Below are 21,604 nucleotides of genomic sequence, written 5' to 3' on the forward strand. Positions count from 1 at the left end.
ACCCGCTACAGTGAGGCAATAAGAAGCTTGACACGTCATACACATTCTGCACCTCAATAGTAAACAAACCAAGGAGGAGTTTCCACATTGGGCCATTTGCGTCACTTCTTTGTGACCCCCCTCCACCAGTTTAAAGTTGAGTGAATCTTACAATATCTCATTTGGTTTTCAGCAACGTTGGACGCCATGGACACAGAAGAACGTTTGTATGATGACTGCAAGGTGACCAGAAGCTTTGAACAGAAGTGAGTTGTTCGTGATAAATAAACATTTAGCCATTAATTTAATCATTCAGATCCGTGGTCTTACCGGTTAGAGCAGGGGTCTCAAACACGCGGCCCGCGGGCCAAATGTGGCCTGCAGGACACTAGGTTGAGGCCCCCGCCTTGATATGAAGTTTAATGTTACTGCGGCCCGCGCAAGTTTGATATGGATGCTGTATGGTATCATGTACCCAGAAAAAATGATTACGTTTGATTAATGTTCACGTTAAAGGTTAAATAATTGTTAATAGTTATCCTCCCTATCCGTGTGGAAGTGGTAACTTTTTGGCTATTTAAGTTTAAAGGAAATAACTTGAAGGCTACCGTTTAGGTCGCTAGCTCTCTAGTTTGCGAGTTAGCATGTGTCTCAAGACCCTGCAGTTGCGCAATATGTTGTAAATAAAAAAAGTATAAATGTGACTATAGTCGTGTTTTGTCATGTCTATTATGATTATTATTATTATATTTATTTATTACTGATTGATTTTCTTTATTCTTGATTTGTTTATTTATTTTTCATCTTATTTTGTGGAGAAAAATAAAAATTAAGATATTTAAGAACAGTGGAATTTTTTATCAGAGCTTTTATTGTAGAAAATCGGAACCAAAGCACTGAAAAAGTTTGTATATTTTCTGTTTTTAATAAATGCGTTTTGTTTTTTTTGGAAAACCTGATACGGCCCAGCCTTGCCCAGACCCTAGCTCCAGTGGCCCCCAGGTAAATTGAGTTTGAGACCCTGGGTTAGAGTTATTTTGCTACCAGGCCGCAGAGGGTTGAAACCATGACGATCAAACACATTGTGGACTATAATTTGGCAGCTGAGATACTGAAGATAAAATGTACAGTCCCCACCCGGGTCTCCCTTCTGCTACTGCTGCAGGCAACGTAATTATGTCACACAGCTCCAAAATGCCAACTGCAGTTAGAGAAAAGGGAACATTAAACCAATAATGATGCGTAACTTTGCAAACGCAGCAAACTAGCTGATTGGAACAAGATCTTGCTTAATTTTATGCTGAAAGCTACGCAGTGCCAGTGTTGGAAAAAAATATGTTTTTTGCCCACTTTCTGGAATAAATAAGATATAGAGCATGCTGAAACGGTGCCAACAGGACATTCCCATGCAGTATAAGAAATGGGCTGTGTGAGGTGCCCCCCAAAGGGGCCATATGCAGGGGATGCCTATGGTATATGACAAATTTGTAGACCTAAATAGCATCACAAAAATGATCTTGGGTCACCAGAATGGGGTTCCCCACGCTGCCAAGCTGGCTGTAACAGCGCCACAATTGTAAATCCCTGGTGTGACCCCAAAGGGGGCTGTACACAGGGTACGCCATTACTGTACAACAGGTTTGTGAGCCATAAATAGCATTTAAAAAAAACGTTTATAGACTTTCTAGACCTCAGATCAAGGAGAAACAAATGAAAACCAAATCACCTTAGTTGCCACCCAAACGAACGCCTGTGGAGTGACCCCAAAGGGGGCTGTGTACAGGGAATTCATTTTTCTGTTTTTAATAAATGCGTTTTTTTTGTTGTTTTTTTTTGGAAAACCTGATGCGGCCCAGTCTCGCCCAGACCCTAACTCCAGTGGCCCCCAAGTAAATTGAGTTTGAGACCCCTGGCTTAAATGGTAGCAAAATATTAGCAACAGCTCTTGGTGTAATGCAGTGTAATAACAGTCTACCTGGAATTATTGTATGTGTAAAAGTGTCATGCAACTTTGTAAACAGCAGACCACAACAAATAACCAAATTGATTTAAAAAAAAAAACAAACAAAAAAAAACAAGGTGACCAGAAGCTTTGAACAGAAGTGAGTTGTTCGTCATTAATAAACATTTAATCATTAATTTAATCATTCAGATCCGTGGTCTTACCGGTTAGAGCAGGGGTCTCAGGGGTCTCAAACACGCGGCCGCTAGTTTGAGGCCCCCGCCTTGAAATGAAAGTTTAATGTTAGTGCGGCCCGCGCAAGTTTGATATGGATGCTGTATGGTATCATGTACCCAGAAAAAATTATACGTTTGATTAATGTTCATGTTAAAGGTTAAATAACTGTTAATAGTTATCCTCCCTATCCGTGTGGAAGTGGTAAGTTTTTGACTATTTAAGTTTAAAGGAAATAACTTGAAGTCTACCGTTTAGGTCGCTAGGTCTCTAGTTTGCGAGTTAGGATGTGTCTCAAGACCCTGCAGTTGCGCAATATGTTGTAAATAAAAAAAAGTATAAATGTGACAAAAACAAAAAAAAAAAGGTTGGCTCAAGCCATGATGCCAGGTTGTATGTTAAGTTTCAATGAAATACTTACGGGCCGTATTTAAACACTTGGCGGACCAGAGGTTGCCCCGGGCCATAGTTTGCCCACCCCTGGCTTAGCGTGTTGCTTGAAAATTGTTCCAAGATCACCAGAAAAAGAAGAATCACAAGGACCCTAAAAGGGGGACCCACCCATCAGTAGTGCTAGCACACATCAGTTATTAGCTTACTTTGTGTAAGACTCCCTACAAAAACCAACAAATGACAACTCATTGTTTTGTGCTTTGTGACAGGATTTTTGTCAACAGAAGCCTGACACTGGAAAACATCAAATGTTATGGTTTTGACATGGACTACACGCTCGCCAGTAAGTATATCAGCACGGCCCCCAGAGGGGGGTCACCTTCAGACCTCATGCTGTGTGTTTTTCTTTCTTTGCAGTGTACATCTCCCCTGACTATGAGAGTCTGGGCTTTGAGCTTTTAAGGGACAGAATGGTGTCTGTCGGCTACCCTCATGAGATTCTCCGCTACAAGTACGACCCGAGCTTCCCCACAAGGTTGGTTGTTCACTACAATTCAACTGAGGCCTCGTGTCCCCGATGATGCAAAAGTGGCTTTTTAGAGATGTTCTAACAGTAATATGTGTCCCTAGAGCCTGTCTATGAGCAAGGAAAAACCTCCTGTACATGATACCGCCCGGTGTATCATGGAGGACAAGTTTGTTTAAAAAAGAAACAAAAAAAGCAATCTTCGCTACACATCTTAAAATAAAGCCGCCAACTGTCCGTCAGTCAGCTACAGACAAGGTGTAAGTCTGATCTTTTTGTTTTTCTTCAGTGAATAAGCTAACCTGCCATGATGTTGTTAATGTTTGTGTCATCCTGTCCATATAGTATTTAAGTATCACCTTAGACCAGTGCAGAGTTAGAGTGTATATGTCAAAAGTAGCTATACACAGTCCATTAGCATTAAAGCTATAGACCAGGGGTGTCAAACTCAATTTACCTGGGGGCCACTGGAGCTAGGGTCTGGGCAAGGCTGGGCCGCATCAGGTTTTCCAAAAAAAAAGATGAAAGATAAATAAATCAAGAATAAAGAAAATCAATCAATCAGTAATAAATAAATATAATAATAATAATAATAAAACGGCAAATAATAAAAACTTAAGAAACCACATATAGTTGGTGGGTAGACAAATTATTTTTTTCAGATTAAAATGAACAAAGCATTATTAGAGACATGACAAAACACGACTATAGTCACAGTTATACTCTTTATTTACAACATATTGCGCAACTGCAGGGTCTTGAGACACATGCTAACTCGCAAACTAGAGAGCTAGCAACCTAAACGGTAGCCTTCAAGTTATTTCCTTTAAAACTTAAATAGCCAAAAACTTACCACTTCCACATGGATAGGGAGGATAACTATTAACAGTTATTTAACCTTTAACATGAACATTAATCAAACGTAATAATTTTTTCTGGGTACATGATACCATACAGCATCCATATCAAACTTGCACGGGCCGCACTAACATTAAACTTTCATATCAAGGCGGGGGCCTGAAACTAGTGTCCTGCGGGCCACATTTGGCCCGCGGGCCGCGTGTTTGAGACCCCTGCTATAGACACACAACAACATGCTACCTCTGATAATGAATTACAATTGTATCCCCCCATCCCTTCTGCTTTGTGGTCCAGTCTCGCATGACAACTAGGAGACTTCCATAATCAGGAAGAATGAGTGTACTGTCAAAATCCCTCAAAGACTGAAACAGACATTAAATCTTGTGACCTTTTCCGCCAGGGGTTTAGTGATTGACACCACATACGGGAATCTCCTGAAGGTGGATTCAAACGGGAATATTCTTGTGTGCAGTCACGGCTTCTGCTTCCTCAAAAGGTAAATGGAGCTCTCAGGGTGTAAAAACACCAATAAATCTAACGTTTTGATGGCTTCTCTTGATGTTTTTGTGAACTTTAGTGAGGAGATCCACAGCTATTACCCCAACAGGTTCATTCAGAGGGATGACACAGATCGTTTCTACAATCTCAACACCCTCTTCAACCTGTCAGGTTTGCACACTAAGCCATGATTCCTGTAGGAATTACAGTGTAACGGTATCAAAACTTTATTTGTAAAGCACTTTTCCTGCAAGGACATGCAACACAAAGTGCTTTACAGAATCAAAAACAATTACCACAATTAAAAAGAAAAACAATTACAAAGAAAGCCCCTCCCTCCCACCCTCCATACTAGACACACACACACCCACCCACATACACAATCACACACAGTAGGGAGACATGGCATGGCACTGAGGATCAAGGAAACGCCACATTTGGGGCCGTCCACACTGGGAGGAGCCGCAGGCCGTGCCATCAAGGGACCAGTACCCCGGCCCCCCCGACTCTGACAAACGGGTGGACCCCCACATCAAAGGGAGGAACCCCCAGCCGGCCGGGTCGAAGAGACCCAAGGATGGCACCCCCTCAGCAGACCTGACACAGCCCCCAGTGTGGAGGACCCACCTGAGGAAACACTGGAGTTAAAAGCTAAAGACTAAGAGCATAAAATATGACTTAAAAAAAATATATATATAAAAAGTTCATTCATTCATTCATTTTCTACCGCTTTTTCCTCACGAGGGTCGCAGGGGTGCTGGAGCCTATCCCAGCTGTCTTCGGGCTAGAGGCGAGGTACACCCTGGACTGGTCGCCAGCCAATCACAGGGCACATATAGACAAACAACCATTCACACTCACATTCATACCTATGGACAATTTGAAGTTGCCAATTAACCTAGCATGTTTTTGGAATGTGGGAGGAAACCAGAGTACCCGGAGAAAACCCACGCATGCACGGGGAGAACATGCAAACTCCACACAGAGATGGCAGAGGGTGGATAAAAAAAGTTTAAAATATGAATTAAAAGTCTGATTAAAAAGGTGTGTCTTTAAAGGTATGCTCTGTTTCCTGTTTTTACAGAGACGTATCTCTATTCTTGCCTGGTGGACTTCTTCAATGAATGTACCAGATACAGGAAGTAAACAAATACACACACCTGCGTGTTACTAACATGCTCAATTTGTTTTTCCAAATCTAAAACAACACATCATCCAGTGTGCTTAAAGGTTATCGTCACGGCGACCTGTTCATGTCGTACAGAAGCATGTTCCAAGATGTCCGAGATGCCATGGACTTTATCCACGACACAGTAAGCTTAGACGTCTTTTTTTTTTTCTGTTGTTTTTATTTGACATTTGTGCTTTTACATGCAGGGCGTCCTCAAGGAACAGACCATCAAGAACCTTGATAAATACGTCATCAAAGATGTGAGTAGTCAAATAAAATGACAATAAAACAAAAATACTCAAAATAAAAATAATGCTTTCTTGCAGCCAGATATTATTGTTCTTTTGACTCGAATCAAAAAAGTCGCCAAGGTCTTTCTGGCCACCAACAGCGACTACACCTACACCGAGGTAAGCCTGAAGCTCTTAACAATATTTAACACGGTTTACAAAGACCACGTTCAAAACTACTCAACTCTCCGTCCTGCTTCATCAAGGCCATTATGAAGTACCTGCTAGAAAGTGGCACGAAGGTAAGACAGTAATATATAATACCTGGCTGGTCCACCAAATCAAGGACTAACATCTTATCATTTTTTTGGTCCTAATGCAGTCAGGAGGTACCAAAAAACCATGGCGCTCCTTCTTTGACCTCATCGTGGTGGACACGAGGAAGCCGCTGTTCTTTGGCGAGGGGACGGTGTTGAGACAGGTGGACACGGTAGGTTGCTATTTCTGTTCGTTGTCCATCAGAGTTGGACTGTTTCACTCCTCGAAAATATTTACAGGATACAGGAAAACTTCTCATTGGGACGTACACCGGCGCCCTCCAGCATGGAACCGTGTATTCTGGAGGTAAGGTCATCCTTGGGGATCATGTTCAGAACTACTGGATCTTTTTTTTTTTTTAAATGTCCACAGGTTCATCAGACATAGTGTGCGACCTGCTGGGCGTGAGAGGCAAGGACATCCTCTACGTTGGCGATCACATCTTTGGAGACATCCTCAAGTCCAAGAAACGTCAAGGCTGGAAGACATTCCTGGTGGTGCCCGAGCTCACCAAGGAGTTGAAAGTGTGGGAAGAGAAGAAGAGTATGTCGCTCACGGATAAAATCTTATGAGGGAATTTAATATTCATTATTATTATTATTATTATTTTATAGATTTGAGGAGCTGAAAAATCTTGATGTCTTCCTGGCTGAGATATACAAGTGAGTACTCATTTTAGCATAATATAAAATTGTAAAATTGATGAATTTAGGTATTTATGAATATATAGAGCAGGGGTCTCAAACTCAATTTACTTGGGGGCCACTGGAGCTCGGGTCTGGGTGAGACTGGGCCGCATCAGGTTTTCCAAAAAAAACAAAAACGCATTTATTAAAAAAAAAAATTAAAAAACTTCGCTTTGGTTCCAATTTTCTACAAGAAAAGCTCTGATAAAACATTCCACTGTTCTCAAATATCTTACTTTTTATTTTTCTACACAAAATAAGATGAAAAAGAAATAAACAAATCAAGAATAAAGAAAATCAATCAGTAATAAATAAATAAATATAATAATAAAACGGCAAATAATAAAAACTTAAGAAACCACATATAGTTGGTGGGTAGACAAATTATTTTTTTCAGATTAAAATTAACAAAGCATTATTAGAGACATGACAAAACACGACTATAGTCACATTTATACTCTTTTTATTTACAACATATTGCGCAACTGCAGGGTCTTGAGGCACATGCTAACTCGCAAACTAGAGAGCTAGCTACCTAAACGGTAACCTTCAAGTTATTTCCTTTAAACTTAAATAGCCAAAAACTTACCACTTCCACACGGATAGGGAGGATAACTATTAACAGTTATTTAACCTTTAACATGAACATTAATCAAACGTAATAATTTTTTCTGGGTACATGATACCATACAGCATCCATATCAAACTTGCGCGGGCCGCACTAACATTAAACTTCCATATCAAGGCGGGGGCCTCAAACTACGGCCATGTGTTTGAGACCCCTGGCCTAAGACAAATTCCTTGGAATGTCTGTGGCATGCCCACAAGGGGGCAGTACACAAGAGATGCTTCTTCCTTCTTCCACAGATGGCTGCATATTGAAAATCAAAGGAAGCAGGGCCCACTTTAATATTTCAAAGTATTTTTTAATTTAGTTTTTCTCTTTAATGCCTTTATATTACAATTTTTGCTGGGTTTTTTTGGTTTGATTTTATTTCAATATGCTGTGGAGCTCTTCCCTATTGTATTACATGACCTTTGCTGCCGCGCTATAGCATTAACTTATTCATTGTTGCATGCAGGCACCTGGACAGTAGCAGTAGGGGCGCTCCTGATATCCCCACCATCCACTCCAGAATAAAGGTAATATATGAGAAATGGACTACATTGATGGACGTCGTTGTTGTTGTTCCACAACCTAACCTCTACAATGAGTTGTGCGTACGTTAATTAAGGAGTACTTAGGGAATTGTGGTTCAAAAATCAATCCATACACTGAAATATACAGAACCAAATTACTTTGATACACTTTAACCTTCCAAACCTGCACCAAAATTATCTGGAAATCAGCTCAGTTGTTAATTAAGATAATGTATGCATACATAATCTCCTTCCTGAAGGTAGTAACATACCTACTATCATTGCTGGCCAATGAAAAGCTACAAAACACACAAGTACTGCATTGTTTTCAGATGAAAACAAAATATGGATATAGGTGTATTACACGCTAACGATGGATCTGCGCGATCGAGCGATAGATGGATCCGAGATGGATCCATCGTTAGCACACAAATCGATCGATTTCTGCACTCGCAATGGATATTGCGCTGGAGAACGATGCTTTGACACTGCGCTGACGGCGGACAAAGCTTTGATTTGACAACAAAAGGAACGTTGAAATAAAAGTAACTCATAAATACATGAGTTCATGTTGGTTTGTAAAATAGATATTTGTTAACTTGTAGTTGTTCGTTTTATTGTGTCTCTAAAAATATATATTGCCTTCGAAAGCTAATAATAATAGAATACTTTATTTAGGGTTAGGGAAATGTTTTGCTTTTATTTATTAGATTATCAATTTTATTTTAAAAAGGGAGATACAAGGTCACATCATACACAATGTTTAAAGCGAAAACATGAAATTATAATGACAATCGATCTGCTAATTGCATACAATGTCTAAAACGGTAACAAAGTGAACTGCTTGACAATTAATCAAAGATTTGAAATTTGCATGCATCGACTTCTTGTTGATTCTTGTAAGTAACAACGCTCAGCGCTGCCATCTGTTGGCATCTAAACAAACTACACACACCCATCCCGTGCACAATAATATACCATAGATCGTGGGCGCAGAAATCGATCGATTTGTGCGCTAACGATGGATCCATCTCGGGCGCAGCGCTATCGATCGATCGATCGCGCAGATCCATCGATCCACCACTGTAGATACTGTCTGTTGGAAAATGTTAGAATTTGATTCCTTATATCTGAAAAACAACCAAAAAGTGGCCTTTTTTTAAACACCAAAACACAACAAAGATTACTTCTATTTGTCAGATGAAAATGGGAACCCTCACCAATTATGGACATACATGTTCACTGTTGATTTTTTTTTTATTGCATGTTTTACCCCCAAAACGAGATAAAATGCTAATAATGCTACATGCTGTCCATTGGAAAGTATTTCATTTTGAGTTTTTTTCCCAAATGACCACAGCAATGTCATGTTATTGTGATGGGTCTAATTGTGAGTGTTTTGACAAGCTAGCTGTTGTGCACTGTGGTTGACCAGATGCTAATAGTCAGGATGGACATGTCTTTTACGGCCAGATGGGAAGTCTGGTCGTAAGACATTTTGAGTTTTTTTCCAAACGACCACAGCAATGTCATGTTATTGCCATGGGTCTAATTGGGAGTGTTTTGACAAGCTAGCTGTTGTGTACTGTGGTTGACCAGATGCTAACAGTCAGGGTGGACATGTCTTACGGCCAGATGGGAAGTCTGGTGCGTAGCGGCTCCAGACAGACGCTGTTTGCTAGCCAGCTGATGCGCTACGCGGACCTCTACTCGTCCACCTGCCTCAACCTGCTAAAGTACCCCTCCAACTACCTCTTCGTGGCTCCTCCGGTGCTGGTCCGTCCTCCTCTTGCTTGTCTTGTGGTGTAAAATCCCCGCCGTTGTCTTCTCTCCAAACATCTCCAACTTTGTCTTCAGATGCCTCACGAGGCGTCGGCGCTCAATTCTGTGGACTTTCCTCCTAAGAAGATCACCAACTGTGAGCAGGCGCTAAGGTAGCATCTTCTCTTCAGGCGGTTCTGTGTCGTAAAATATTACCTTTGAACATTTTGTCTCGCTTGCAGCATTGAAGACAAACTTCCAGCATGAGAAACACAAATGAAGATGTCTCTATTGCATGCACGAGGATTGTTTGTTTGTTTGTGGCAGCCATGATGGGATTGTTGCCTGCAAAATGAACCTTTAGTTCCCCCTGCTGGATGGGAGTTGCTATGAACCCTTGACTCAATAAATATGAAGTCCAATGGAAACCACGTCCAAATTGTGTGTGTATTACTACTATTTTTTATTTATTAGTTTTATTTATTTATTTATTACAAATACATGCTTTTTATTGGAAATAATTCAGCGACTTTAACAGTACATCAGTGAACTCCTGTGGACGTGTAGCTTTAGTCTGTAGTGTAGTCTTTATTTTGACTTACCATAACATAAATATGTTTGTAAATAAATAATCCCAGAAAATGCATCTAGTAAATAAAACCAATATTCATGTGATAAAATTGAAAAGAACATGAGAATATATATTTTTTTAATTACATATTCCAATTTGGGCGGCACGTCTAGTGGTTAGCGCGCTCACAGCTAGGAGACCAGGGTTCAATTCCACCCTCTGCCATCTCTGTGTGGAGTTTGCATGTTCTCCCCGTGCATGCGTGGGTTTTCTCCGGGTACTGCGGTTTCCTCCCACATTCCAAAAACATGCTAGGTTAATTGGTGACTCCAAATTGTCCATAGGTATGAATGTGAGTGTGAATGGTTGTTTGTCTATATGTGCCCTGTGATTGGCTGGCCACCAGTCCAGGGTGTACCCCGCCTCTCGCCCAAAGACAGCTGGGATAGGCTCCAGCACCCCCCGCGAGGAAAAGCAGTAGAAAATGAATGAATGAATAATATACTTCTACGTTCTATGACTCTGTTGTGGCTTCAGCCATTTTCCAGGGAGTGGTCTGCTGGGGCAGCAGCATTTCGGCTGCGGATAGGAAGAGACTGGATAAGATCATCAGGAAGGCCAGCTCTGCACTGGGTTGCCCTCTTGACCCAGTGGAGGTGGTGGGAGAGAGGAGGATGTTGGCTAAGCTATCATCCATGTTGGAGAACGACTCCCACCCCCTGCAGGACACTTTGACAGCACTTGAGAGCTCCTTCAGCGATAGACTGCTTCACCCCAAGTGTGTGAAGGAGCGATATCGCAGGTCTTTTCTTCCTGCAGCTGTCAGGTTGTACAACCAGCACTGCTCCCAATAGACTTCTACACTGCTATGTACATCTGTGCAATACTTTGCTTTTTACATTCAGTATAGTTACTCCAGACCCCATTCACTGTGCAATATCTGATCAACCTCCATGTGCAATATTAAGGGCTCTAAATGCAATATACTAAGTTCTATGTGAAGTGTTTCCATAATGCCTCATATTAACTCCCTAACAAGATCTCAGTGTATAGACTGGTCATATATCTCATCTCGTCTCATATTATCTACATACTGTATTGTATATAACTCTGGGAAAAACTGTTGATTTTTGTTAATACTTGGGTCGTTTATATTGTTTATTTTTCTATATTGTGTATTTTGTACTGCTTAACTGACTCTGTACTCTTGCTGCTGTGCAATACAAATTTCCCCACTGAGGGACGAATAAAGGCATATCTTAATCTTAATCTTAATCTATACAACAATTTGTGAAAATGTGTTTCTATAGGAGGTCATCTGAAACTCTGTGTCCAACTTCCCTTCCCTGCCGTTTGACACCCCTGCACAACCTGATTGTTCCATTGAAAGAAAGCACCACCAACATCTCAGATGGAATCTCCTTGTCATGTCAGTAATGTTGGAAGCCATTAAAGCCATCAATGTTACAAGTTTGGTGTTCTCGTGCAAATTCCGAATGGGCACTTTTTTGTCCTACAGCCCTCAGGAGAAGTTTCAAATGACTGTCCTCAGCAGCAATGGCTTTGCTGATGTATCTCAACAATGCGACCACGCTCAAATAATAACATCTCAAGAAACATCTCACTGGAGTGGAGACTGGTGTATTGTTGTAGTTCATCGCTTGTCCACTGGGTGGCAGTAAATCACCACTACAACAAACCTACCGATTGATCAGGCTCTATCGAGCTCGCTTTCTCACACGCACTCACGCACACACACACGCACGTACACAGTAATCACGTAATCTATAGCTGTCTTTACAGGAAGTAATGACAGTACAGGTACAAAACGGCATTGACTTAATGTAAACAAAAGTGCTCTAATATTGCCCTTTAATAATATTTACATTTTATTCAGGGCTCTGTGGATGATCAGAGAAATACATTTAACACCATCAAATACATTTAAAGATTTATTTCCACACATAAAAACACCAAAAAGTGTATTTTCAGTCAAATTGAATGATTAAAAAAACAGGATGATAGTTAAGAAATGCCTCTCTTAATAAATCAACAGTGTTGATTGTGAAGAAATATAGGGCAACCGTTTCAAAATAAAGGAATGTGGTGTAAATGATATCCTGAATAGACAATATACTGGATAAAAATGGGAGTATTATCGCCACTAGTGTTATGCTGATAGACAATAAGGGCGTTGCAGGGTGGAGAAGTAGACGCTCATTGCTCACTTGGCAGCACAACTTCACCGGACAGGTTCAGGAACTGGTTCAGCTCTGATATTGCCGTCATATTCCCTGGAAGTAAGTCACTCTATGTACTAGAGTGTGTTTGTAGGTGTGTGCTCTTTCTTTTAAAGGGGAGGTCACAACAGCTTCAATTAGGCTTCAATTATGTTGATTTCAAGTAGAATTTTGATTGCTAAAATCAACACTAGGCTGCAAACCGCAATGGCTTCAGTCTGGCAGCACTGGGTTCCCAAAGTGGGGTACGAGTACCCCCATGCGTCAGTTCTCATAGGGGTACGTGAATAAAAATGAAAAAAAAAAAACAATTAGCGTCTAACCATCACAATTACGAGTGCGCTTGAACGCCTCACGGCTCGAGGAGAGGGGCAGCAGGAAAGAGACATAGCATCAAGTTGTTCTTTGTGTATCATACTAGCAAATAAGTATTTTGAATGATTGATTTGTGTCTTAATAGTGTTTCACCTTGAAGATTTCATTTATTCTTGTATTTTGGACACTATTAAGAAGGGGAAAGTGGTTCCTTTAAGAGTCGTGGCAACATTGAAAGATTCCAGACCGATAAACTGAACAAGCAGCATCAAAGCTAGCAAACCGCTTCTCAGCTAGCGCGTTCTTAGAAAGGTGCATTCAGGTGCATCACGTGCATACACTTGGAAATGACGGGAAACACACCCACTCATGCTCGTGCAGCCCAAGTCACGTGATACTCACAAACCCAACCACTTGTTGCAGTAAGACAATGTTACTAAATGTTTTAAAAACAATATCAATATCTTATTATCAATATATTATATACATAATAACCAATATCAGAGTGGAATAAAAGATATGTAGGATGATTACTTATCCATTTATCAGTCCTCATGTCCAACTTTATCCGAATGTCACCACGCTAAAAACATAATTTTTTCAAATGAATGAACTATGTTCTATATTTCAAGTTAATTAACATAATAATGTTTATGTTTTTTTTAAGTGTGTAGCAGCAGGGGGTCAACAGCATCAGGTCAAATGTCCACCATTGGAAGTTTGGCAACCACCATGTTTGATCAATCAATGGATGACTAAAATTGTAACAAAAATAAAGGCAAAAAAAGGAAACCACATCCATCCAAAAGTTTTTAATAATTACCTATTCGTCAGGGGCCCTTGATTAGTATTGGTATCGATCAATCTAATCCATCTATATGTCCCTTGTGATTGGCTGGCGACCGTTGTGAGGACAAGAAAGTGCATTAATGTTCTGCTTGATGGCGGCCATGTTTTTCAACTAATGTCGCAATTTAACATCCTCATGCTCGTCAGTCAGTCATATACTTATGCGGGTCCAACTTTGCCGTTTTAATAAGAGCGAACAATAATTGTAGATAGACTTATTTGACATTCTTGACATTTTCCCATGATATAATATACACAAATACGCCTAATGACATAAACAGACGTAAAAGGTGAAGATGGTGTGAATTACCTTTAAACAACAAGAATATCAAAAGTTTTCAGTGTGATTGATGGACTTCTTGAGATGCACAACATGACAGGAAAGACCACCCCCTCGGCTTTTATTGGCCCCACCTCCTTCTCCTTGTTCCACCCCCCCCACACACACACACTTCCTAGATGATTTCATTTCCTGTATGAGGGCTATTTCAGTTGATTTCCCTCTACATTGTCTGCGGTTGGGGTTATTCTCGTGACTGTTTTTTTTTCTTAAAATAATTGTATTGTAATTGTAAAGTCACACATCCCTGAATTGATTCTTGTTTTGATTCATTTCTTGCACATTTTCTACACAATTAAAACAATTTTTTCCTACTATTTTGGTGCACATTATAATTTCAGTAAAAGTACAAATCACATGAATATGAGGGAGTTGATGCATCCAGTCGAGTGTGTGTGTGTGTGTGTGTTTCACATGGTTTTGCTGCAGGATTAAACCTTTGATCATGCACTCATTTATCATACTATATTATCAAATAACGTGATTTGTGTCATTTTCTATATGTACAAAATTCACAGTAAGTGCTCTGAAGTGGATATAATAAATATTATTCCTATTCTTGAAGGAAAGTTATTCAAGTGTCTATAATTAGGGGCCATTTTTACTCCATTTACTTTGACTTTTTAACACTTATAAGGAGTTCCTGTAGTACAAAAACTATTATCACAGCCAGATTTGTTTAATTTTGTTGCCCCCCCCATGAGATCACTACAGGAGTCTAATTGGTCTGACTTTGTCACCCCTTCCTACAATTAACTTGAATGCAATGTATTAGATGCATGGCCATTTTTACAACATTTATTTCACTTATTCATGTGTGCTTTAGGTTTTGTAAAAGTTGCCATCACCGGTTGCATTAGGCAATGGAATTTCAATGTTAAAAAGTACTTTTTTTTGGTTTGTAAACAAGTAGCAAAATGTTTCAGTGAAATTCAAAAGGTTTATTCATGAGGTGACGCTATTGGGATAGTTGCAGGGAAAACCATTTAAATGTGTTCATTTCTGTATTTAAGTGAGAGTTTCAAGGCACTCAAGAGACAAAGTGTGTGTGTTTTTTGAAGCTTTATTGAAGCACCCATACATGGAAGTACATTAAACATAAAGATTGAAGATCAAAAAGATTGTAACAGTTTTTTGGTACTTTGTAGTACTTTTTTTTTTTTTTTTAAGTAAAGCAGACGTGTGTGTCCGTCGTGGCAGGATACTCTGCGTTCTGTGCAGCCTGCAGATATCTGCAGAAGCACCAGTGTGCCCCCCCACCCCCCATTCCACACATTCCAGGATTTCCCAGCAAGCATTGCAGGCAAGCCCAAACAAGTCACGTTCTTTACTCGGGCAGAATTTCACACAGTCAAGTGACTCACGGCGGCTTTTTCTTTCTCTTCTTTTTTTCTTCTTTCCAGGCCTATGTGTGCATTCCCCAGAAAGACACTAAAAAATGACTCACTTTATGTTCCAAGAGTGGAATGGTGCGTTTAAAGACAAGGCGACGCGGTGGTGACATGTGGCGCAAACAAACAAGGCCTCTCTCCTCTCCATGGCGGCCCTCAGGGTTCAAATATGAGGCACACACGGGAGCACTGACACCTAATCTCAACACAACCTGAGAGCAGCAGCAGCAAGAAGAGGAGGAGGCGGAGGAGAAGGAGGCCGGGGGAGGTGGGCTAGAAGAGGGGGCCCTACATTCCTCCCCAAACATCCCCCCCCCCTTGCCTATAGCCTAGACCTGCTACCACTATAAGGATGCACAAAAACACACAGACCACCCTCACTCTCATACCACCACTACTACTATTACTACTACTACTACTACTACTACTACTACTTCATTACCTCACACTGGGCGGCCAAGTCTGCAGGCACAACACACGTGAATAACATGCTAGAATTTGAAGTCACTGTTGACTTTTAACTACAAAACCAACCCCAAAACTTTATTATATCCCATTTTATGAATTGCATTCAAGTAATATTCTATCTTTTTATTTCATGAGAAAACGGACACATGTAAACACACAAGGTGAATGCAAGCAGATGAGATATTCCAAGTATCACCATGTATAAAGACGTGGTGTGACTATACCATAACAATATACACGATTCATATGCCATATGTGGCATCAGTCACCCGAATTATGAATGGTAGGCTTGGGTGGAGGTCCGCGTCTATCAAAATGTGGCTTGTTTACACTAGTTTCTTTGGTTTTAATCACTTTTCTTGTTTCCATTGGGTTGAGTGAGTTAGATAAATATATCAGTCAATCACTATTAAACTAAAAAAAATCCAACTTGTTTACATTTTCTTTAATGTTTCAACAAGTTTTTTTTTTCCAAGTGTACAATTGAGTGCATTTCATCACGAATTTTGGTCTACACCCTATAGTTTGATGAGCCGTTTCGGTGCAAATCTGGATGAAAATGTAGATTTTCCTCATTTTAGAAGCCAATTTCTCAGCAAACTCTTAATTACATATTTTATATACTTGGCCATAATATGAATTTGTTAATATTTGGTTTGTTCAGCCGTGGTGTAGATCCGTGCTCTTGTTATATTACAGGGAAGGTGCAGTTTTGTCAATTTCAAAACAGATTTTACTTTAACAAGTAAATTTTTTTTTTACTTTAACAAATCCCTGAATCTTAACATTACCATAAATATATATATATAGGTCTATGTAGTTGTAGTTTTATTGGCTATTTTGGTGCACTGCTGTATACATGTGTGAATCAGGACTTTTAACATCATGAATCATGATGACAACTCCGACATACGCATCAAGTGTGCGTATTTAGAGGCCGACACCACACTACTACCTCCATCCACCAAGGATGTTTTTGCTTTATTTACTGCATGCATTTGCAAGACTTTCAGAAAGGGGGGGGGGGGGGGGGGCAAGTGAGTTTGGTGCGGATCTGGATCAAAAACACAAATGCAGGAGTTGTTTTTGTTCACTTTTATAATTTAACATTTGCATTTCTCGGTGAATAATGTATTTTCTTTTTGTATTATTGTATTGTATTCTTGGGAACACGGAATGAGGGAAAGACAGCCTTGGTGGAGGTCGATGTATACTATTGTTTTTATTGGATATTTTTTTTGCATGAAGAAAAGATACTTCAGCAACTGTATGTAAACTTTGAGGAGGGGTGGTTTGGTGCAGGTCTGTACAAAAGTTAAAAACCAGGGTTTATTTAAAAAAAAAAAAAAAAAACTTTTGCAGCCATTTCTTTAATTTCTCGGTGAATAATGCAGGGATTTTAACAGTAAATGTCAATTACAGGCACTTTGTTTGTACTCCCATCATGGTAGTTTTGGGTGCTGCTCTTTTACCAACTCATGCGGACTCATGTTGATTGCATAAATTGGTACAAACTAATGTCTACCATTTTTTTTTCATACTTTTAAATGCATTTAGCGTCCCTTGTTTGACCAGTTCCTAAGTGAGCACTCCACCTGCCATCCAGTCATTGGTCCAGCTGAGGCCAAATGCTATGACAATACTATTGCACTGCTAGAATGGATGGTACAGTAGTGCAACATTGTCAAAGCAGCTGACCTCAGCATGTGTCAGCACATGGACTGAAAAAAGAGGGGTGAGAAGGGGGGGTTGGACTGAGGGTGGCCATTTCCCCCCCCTTACATTTAACTATTCCTGTTGAATGTTTCCAAGTGTATATGCGGATATATGTATGCATACAGGAGGTGAATGCAATCTTTATCAACCAATGCCCTTTTAATATTGCACTGCTCATCCCCAATGGCCAGTAGTGCAACAGAAAAAGGGCAGCGGTCGACAAACAAGACAAAATAGTCACCAAAAAAAATGAACTGGAAGCACAAATAGGATGAAATATCATTATAATAAATAAAAAAAAAACATACAATAAGATATGCATGCATGGAGCTGGCAGGGCTGCGTTAACTTTGCGTTGCCTATACACTCGCCCCTGGGAGGAATGGGAATTTCCCAGCATGTGGGGCCATACTATTCTCTCAGTCAATGACATGCATTCTAATTTGGGGAAGAAGGGGGGGGGGGGGGGTAAAGAGAGGAAGAAGAGGGGGGGCACTTTTTTTTAAAGCCTTCCACACCTTGAAACTATTCAAGTATGTAAAGCAAAGAAAAAAGTGAGTGGCAGGCATTTGTGCAACAACGTGGCTGTTGCTCAACATACACAATCCATAGCATGAAGCACGCCATTTTGGATCTAAACGCTGTTTTTTTTTCCTCTCAAAAAAGGGAAGTCTTGTGCTGTTTACCTGCATTTATAGGCTCGCTCTCTCTCCCCGCCATGTTTAGATGAAGCAGGCCTCCTTCCTTCCTTGCACGCCAAGTCTTTCCTGCCAGCTCACAAGAAGAAGAAGAAGAAGAAGAAGGTGCAGGGTGCAAACACTGACGACTTGTTAGATTGCACAACAGGCTTGTGTGGAAAAAAAAAAAGGCTGGCTTGCATGCACACGACGTGAAAATGTAACCCCACACCCACCCTATACTAACCACCACCCCCTCCCTCTCCCATCTCCTCCTCTTTTGCCTTCTTCCCAGATATAGGAAGCGATAAGGTCCAAAAAGGGTGCACTTTATCACCTTTAAGTTCTTATATCTTGACTAAGTTGGCACATTCGGGCAGAGGAAAAAAACGTGCACTACAACCTCCATGTTGAGAACCTCCCCCTTAAAAAAACAGGAAGTTGTCCATAAAACAAAGACGGACATGGTGGTGGAGGTGCTAAGAAGACGAAGAGGAGGAAGGAGGAAGAAGGAGGAGGAAGGAGGGGGGTTCGCGTCGCCTGTCGTCCACCGCGCCATTAGCACCAAAACGTACAACTAAGACCTTCGACAATCCTCTTCGGAATCAACCCACCTCGTCTTGATCCACATTGAAAGAGTGGTGGTGAAAAATCACAAGGTGGTGGTGGGAAAGGGGGGGTGGAAGTGTTCCTCCACGCGCACACACACGGCCCCCTTTCGCAGCCTCCATCTTTGACTACTTGACATTCACAGGCTGGCCAAAAGGCTCCAGTCACTCGCTTTGCATGCCGCTCTCTCATTGGCTGCCTCCTGCGCTAGTCCGCGCCGATTGGCCCAACAGCCGGGCTGGCTGCGCCTTTTCCCCCGCCCCTTGCCGCTTCCTGCGCGCCCCCTATTGGCTAAGCGTGGTGACGCGTTGGTCCACGCAGCGAATGCCTGATTAAAAAGAGTGTCCCATTCACAAAAATTCCATCTCGGGGATCCACCCCTTTCTAATTATTTTATTCACTTTTTTCCCCGCAAACAAGCAGAATGGGATACATTATGATAATTCATTGGGCTTAGTGACGGTGGACTTTTTTGTTATTACAAAAAAATCCACATTGAGTGTGCGTAATTACGTACTGAAAAAAGGCTGCCATCAACCGTACGTGTCACAAAATGGACGCCCCCCACCATCACTCCCCCCACGCCAGAAGCTTGTTTGATTGACGCCGAGAGAGGAGAAGCGGCCTGTGAAATTTGGCATTCCTGGCCAGAGGAGCTGAAATAATGGCATTATCCCCCCACCCAACACGCACTATGCCCCCCCCCCTTTTTTTACAGGGCCCACTCAGAAGAGATCTGATTGTGCAGCCATTCGGCGTAAAAATGTTTGATCATGTTAAAAAAAAGGGTAGGGGGCGTGGCATGATAAGTTCGGTAAAGGTTCCACTCAATCCACTTCACTCCTAAAGTGTCCCATTAAAAAGTTAATTCAGGAAAGCAAAAAAAGCATTATTATTATTATTAAATTATTATTATTATTATTACTGACTGCTGGTGGTCTAATTCTCCTGCTGCTTAATGCAAACTATACACTAGGACACACACACACACACACACACTGGAGTGTATGTGAAATAGTAAGACTGCATTCATGTTAAAATACACAAGTTAAAAAAGCACCCAAAAACCCCCACCTAATAATTAAAAAAGTGCAATTAAACTACAAAAAAATGAGTGGAAGACTTTCTTTTGTGACACATAAAAGGCACAAAACTCACTGCAAGTAAAAGAAAATGTATAATGTTTGTAAAAAAAAAAGTGTTTTAATAACTTTAAACTAAATAAAAGTGCATCTGTTTTAAAACCGGACATTATCTGGTTTTCCCCTTTTGCACTAACTGCAATTAAAATGTACAATTTACCTCCATCAGATAAAACATACTTAAAGTTAAATTACCTTCCAATTTAGTGACAATTTGAATCAAAACAATTGTTATAGTTCCATTCCAAATGAGAACCAGGCAACTAGAAATACAGTGGAAATGTTTTGGTAATAATTGTACAATTTATCTTGTAAGTAAAAATCTGTTGTTTAAATATGTGTTTTGAAACACACCTTTGTTATGGAACTAAAAAGAAATTTATTACTACGACTACATGTTGTCACTTGGAATCTTAGGAAAAAGAAGAAGAAGAAAAAGAGGCCTTAAATGTGACGAATAATGAGGGTGAAATTTGTGAAATTTGAAATCATTTGTAACGGTGCATTAAAATGAGTTCTATTTGAAGGGGGGTAAAGTTGTTTTTATGGCTTTGCACTTTGATAAAAAGGGGCAAATGGGTTTTCAAATTGTTGAAAAAATAGAGCACGGGGGTAGGGGTAGGGGTAGGGGTGGGGTGTTGTCAGGCCACAAACTAATATGTAATATTCGTAATATCGTGGAGGTGCGATGTGGGCCTTTCAGTGTTCCACATTTTTTTTTAATTAAAAAACAAATAAACAAAACACCACTTATTGTTTCCACCTCCCTCCCATCCTCTGAAAATGTACCTCCTTTCTTCCTCTGGCCTTTGACCCCTCCCCATCCCCCATCCCCTTCCAACGCCCTTCCTCCCTCTCAACAGCAAACTCACCCATCAAGCATCATGATGGATCCTCATTGATCATTTCCCACCTAAAAAAAGAGAGAGAAGCTTCATGCATGGGGACGTTTTTGCTGGACGTGGGAGGTGTGTTTTCATCGTATGCAGTCGTATAGGCCTTGTGGTGGTAGACTCCACCTTAAGACCCCCCTCCCACCCCCCCACCCCCCCCAGAAACAGACTCTATGGACTGCATGCATGACATTCCAGCTGTGTGGGTGGCACGTTCTTTTTTACTGCGTCTCCAACAGAACACAGGACTCCTAAAGCACACGCCGAGCACAGGAACCCACGTCCATCTTCTGGTGGAGGCACCAGCACGACTTCCATTTTACCTGCACACACACACACACACACACACACACACACACACACACACGATGACTTCATCATGGACTCCAACAAATATGGGTAAACACCTGCACAAATGTTTCAGTTATCATTTATCAGCACGCTTTAAACAATGTATGTTAATATTTGTTTATTATAACCACAATGTAAAATGAAGAGGTCATTTTTTATACAAAGGTATAGTAATAGACTATTCCAAGTTAAAAGTGTATAAAAGCCTCAACAAAATGTATCAAATTAAATGAAATCTACAATATTTGACAAGCTAGTAAAGGCGATACATGCATTTTAACATTCTTATTCTAACTTGTGTAA

General features: G+C 40.6%; 1 protein-coding gene and 1 long non-coding RNA gene across 6 annotated transcripts; one reads left to right on the forward strand and one right to left on the reverse strand.

The window, feature by feature from the left end:
• The first annotated feature begins 110 nt into the window (after positions 1-110).
• Positions 111-10,280, forward strand: nt5c2l1 (5'-nucleotidase, cytosolic II, like 1). 4 transcript variants are annotated; one of them, XM_058058612.1, is made up of 18 exons: positions 111-245; positions 2,818-2,891; positions 2,966-3,083; positions 4,336-4,431; positions 4,513-4,604; positions 5,518-5,575; positions 5,653-5,746; positions 5,811-5,864; positions 5,931-6,014; positions 6,101-6,136; positions 6,217-6,324; positions 6,392-6,458; positions 6,525-6,699; positions 6,767-6,814; positions 7,921-7,981; positions 9,578-9,754; positions 9,836-9,912; positions 9,982-10,273. In XM_058058612.1, the coding sequence occupies exons 1-18, from the start codon at positions 187-189 to the stop codon at positions 10,004-10,006; spliced, it is 1,503 nt and encodes a 500-aa protein (XP_057914595.1). In that variant the 5' UTR covers positions 111-186; the 3' UTR covers positions 10,007-10,273. The 4 variants fall into 4 exon arrangements, with proteins under 4 accessions (XP_057914595.1, XP_057914606.1, XP_057914617.1 ...); XM_058058623.1 differs by lacking the exon at positions 111-245 and adding an exon at positions 2,065-2,081 and having other exon boundaries at positions 6,217-6,458; positions 6,525-6,695; positions 9,982-10,280; XM_058058634.1 differs by lacking the exon at positions 111-245 and adding an exon at positions 3,179-3,334 and having other exon boundaries at positions 2,860-2,891; positions 6,217-6,458; positions 6,525-6,695; positions 9,982-10,279.
• LOC131108021 (uncharacterized) lies at positions 7,407-10,123 on the reverse strand. Of its 2 annotated transcripts, none has more exons than XR_009120384.1 (3): positions 9,956-10,123; positions 9,731-9,878; positions 7,407-9,074 (listed from the first exon to the last, which is right to left on the reverse strand). It is a non-coding gene; the product is annotated as an uncharacterized LOC131108021 (long non-coding RNA). The 2 variants fall into 2 exon arrangements; XR_009120383.1 differs by having other exon boundaries at positions 7,407-9,108.
• Positions 10,281-21,604: the final 11,324 nt, after the last annotated feature.

This window comes from Doryrhamphus excisus, chromosome 2 (assembly GCF_030265055.1).
Source record: "Doryrhamphus excisus isolate RoL2022-K1 chromosome 2, RoL_Dexc_1.0, whole genome shotgun sequence".
Taxonomy (NCBI): domain Eukaryota; kingdom Metazoa; phylum Chordata; class Actinopteri; order Syngnathiformes; family Syngnathidae; genus Doryrhamphus; species Doryrhamphus excisus.